The 3,661-nt window shown below is 33.1% G+C and overlaps 1 protein-coding gene across 1 annotated transcript; it reads right to left on the reverse strand.

Moving 5' to 3' along the window:
• Window positions 1-258: 258 nt before the first annotated feature.
• Window positions 259-3,360, reverse strand: dnal1 (dynein, axonemal, light chain 1). The gene is made up of 8 exons (XM_058749416.1): window positions 3,305-3,360; window positions 2,795-2,833; window positions 2,556-2,665; window positions 2,167-2,222; window positions 2,031-2,086; window positions 1,822-1,948; window positions 1,588-1,728; window positions 259-1,466 (listed from the first exon to the last, which is right to left on the reverse strand). Exons 1-8 carry the CDS (start codon window positions 3,305-3,307, stop codon window positions 1,417-1,419), a joined length of 582 nt encoding a protein of 193 aa, XP_058605399.1. The 5' UTR covers window positions 3,308-3,360; the 3' UTR covers window positions 259-1,416.
• Window positions 3,361-3,661: the final 301 nt, after the last annotated feature.

The following is a 3,661-nucleotide window of genomic DNA, read 5'->3' on the forward strand; positions in this document are numbered from 1 at the left end:
TTTTTAATTTCAACATCTACTAATACATTTTTAAGATTAAAAGTTGTATCCGTTAACATTAACCAATGCACTCTGAACATGAACATTAACATTAACAAAGGTTGGGCCTAATAAATGTTGTAAAAATATTGGTCATTCTTAGTCCGTGTTAGTTAATGCATTAACTAATGTTAACAAATAAGACCTTATTGTAAAGTGTTACCACAAATTCAAAGCAATGGTAATAATAATAATAATAATAATGAATGACAACATAACTTGAGCAGAGGACAAAATAGTTTATTTTTTCTTCTGAAACACAGTAAACAAAAACATGTAGAGGGATCTAAAACAATAAAACATGCTTAAAATCGTAAATATAAAATTTATATCACACTTTAAAAACTGTTAACAGGAAACTAAATCAGACAACTTTTGAATTACAGTATTATGGTGCCTTTATTTGGCCACAGTACACTTGAGTTACTTTATGGGGACATGCTACAAAGTGTTAAATTGCTCTCATTGCGCAACTTGTTTTAAGTACCACACATACAATGTAATGTGTTAAAAATACACTTAGTTGTGATGAAACTGTAACAATAACTGCAAATAGATTAGGATTTTTGCTTAAGTCCAAACAAATTTATTACAAAAAGTATGCCATTTACAAAAGACATTTAATTAAAATTTAATTAAAAATGTAAATCTTGCAGTTATTAATCAACTTCAGATAGAGAGAATTTTTAAAGTAGCCTCCTAAATAGAGACATACTAAAGCATAGCACCACCAGTTGAAAAAGTTATAAGCTTATGTCACACACTTGATCAATCACTCCAGTTTTGTAGTTGCTTCAATGTCACAGGTTTGTATTTACGGTTATAATCTAACATGTTATTGATCTCCCTGAAAAGTTTTGTTAGTAACTTTCTTAACTTTTAATATGTCCTTCATGTGGTAACATGGAAATTTAGTGGTTACTGAAGTCGAAGATATTATTTTTACTGAATTTACCTGAAAGTTATGCTAAATTATTAAATATTATAGTGGTGTACATATTAATATTAATTCTTCATAGTTATTTTAAGCACAGGTTAAATTAAGTAAAAATAGTTCTTTAAGGTATCAATGGCATTCTTCAATCTTTTTTACAGTGTAAGTAATGAGTATCATCCAATCTGTCCTTCTGCACGACTCTTACATTATGATTGTATATCTCCACTTGTGCTAAGGCTAATAAAATACATCAGACGTGTGCTTTTCAAATCTATTCAAATAGTGTTAAAGCTCAAGAAAATGGATTTAGCTTTTTAGCTTCATTCCATATAAATAAACCTAATTAAAAAATGCAAATATTGCACAGACTTCTAATAGTTAAAATGCTGGTGTTTGAACAATAAAAATGCACCAACTTCAGAATATTTAAAGAAATTGCATTAGCTCTCCCCTTCACCTTCCTCCTCTTCTCGTTTGATAACGGGGTTTCCTAAAAATGAAAATTACGAGGAATCATCAAAGGTAATTTTTGGAACCGTGGTCTCATCAACATACAAACGTTTTTTCATGTTTAACCACTTGTCCAATTATTGCAAAAATATGATACCTACCATCTAGCTTTTTAAGCTTGGGAAGCCTCTTAGTAGCTTCCTCTAACCAGTTGCCATCTGCAGAATACTTTTCTTCTAATGGGTTCCCCACAAAGACGAGGTCAACCAATGCTGGAAGATCTGCCAGCTTCTGAAACTCCCCTAAAGGAACAAACAGCCTCATAAAATGCTCATCCTTGATGTACCATGACTAAGCTGCTACTGGTCTCTCAGTAACCTATCTTCCATGCTCACCCCACTCCTTGACCAAGTTGTTAGACATGTACAAGACTTTGAGTTTCTTCATGACGTGAATTCCCTTCAGTTTTTCTATGAGGTTATAAGAGATCCACAGCTCCTCCAGAGTATCACCTACTGCTTCCTGTGGGGAACAGAAGAGGAGTTAGAAGAAAGCGGATGCCCACTTCTTAACGTTATAATTACTGTTCTGTTTCTTTACTTACAAGTCCATTAAGGTTTTTGATGTTATTCCGCCCCAAGGACAATATCTTAAGGTTCTCTAGGAGAAAAATGTAAATAAACTGTTTAGCAATCATGACAAATGCACTTGACAGGAATGCATTTAAGGGGTGTACTCACTTAGACCATTCAAGTTGGCAATTTTTTCAATACAGTTCGTAGACAAGGATAATTTCCTAGGCAGAACAGAACATACAATGAAGATATATCAGAGAATTATTATATCTGGCACACACTGATGTTGGTTTATAAGAAAATACAGTAACACTTTATTTTAAGGTGTCCTTGTTACACATTACATGTACTTACTATTATAATAACAATAAATTATGCATAATTACATGCAAGTAACCCTAAGCCAAACCCTAATCCTAACCATATAGTAAGTACATGTAGTTAATTACTATTACTCAGTACTTAAATGTTTAATTACACTGTAACAAGGACACCTTAAAATAAAGTGTAACCGAAAAATGCACAACAAATTGGATCTGTGTATTTAGACTCACTCGCAGTTGACAAGATTAGAAAGAGATGCGTCCATTTTTTCAATGGGAGGAATTTGACCATAAAGCTTTACTGCTGTTGCCTCGCTCGCCTTTTCGCCTGTTTTCTCCTCCTTCGACAACCAAATGAAACCAATTATGATAATTTGACGGACAGAGAGCAGAACTTACGTATTTACTAGGAAATGGGTTAAAACTTGGAAAAGTTAATCTACAAACTAAATTAAAAACAAATGATTTACCCATTTCCCCAGGGCCTCTTTAATAGTTGTTGCTTTTGCCTGAAAACACACATAATACACTCGTGATGACTCACAGAAAGGTAAGATGATGTTTGTATGTATAACATGTATAATAAAATGTATTTTTCTCTATATCTCTACGAATATGCTAACGTACTGTATATTAGTAAAATCACCCGTTAACTAATAGAGTTGCTTAGCTCGCTATCCTCTTGACATTACTTCGACATCTTCTGTAGCCCGTTTAATACGTAATAAAACAAAACCTCTGTACATTTAAAACCCAATTTGCTAATGTCTAACAGCTAGCGAAGTGGCTAAATGTTTATCTGCTGCAAACTGCCTGACACAAGTGATGAACACTGATGCAGCTTCTATTTCCAGCCAGCGTAATGGCCTCGTTTTATTAGAAAACAAACAATTTATATCCTGATTTTGAACAATGCATTTTTAATTCAGTAACACAACATGATAATGTGTATTAAAAGCAGAAATAGGACGGGAACTCACCATGTTGTTCTGTACGGTTGCTATGGAACTGCCCAGACGCAAAGCGCGTGCGCATAGTGATGCTTCCGAGTGGCACGAGCCGCGTATCCGCGTGACAACACAAACATTACGCTGATCGCGTTAGTCGAATAGCACAGATAGATAGATAGATAGATAGATAGATAGATAGATAGATAGATAGATAGATAGATAGATAGATAGATAGATAGATAGATAGATAGATTCATTTAATGTTCTTATTGTTTTGAGAATATTATAATATTCTCAGTATTTTTGTTACTATTCCACTTAAACCAAATAATATCATTCAATATATCACATAATATCACAAATATATTTGACTTTATTTATTTATTT

The sequence above is a fragment of the Onychostoma macrolepis genome, chromosome 17 (genome assembly GCF_012432095.1).
Source record: "Onychostoma macrolepis isolate SWU-2019 chromosome 17, ASM1243209v1, whole genome shotgun sequence".
NCBI lineage: Eukaryota > Metazoa > Chordata > Actinopteri > Cypriniformes > Cyprinidae > Onychostoma > Onychostoma macrolepis.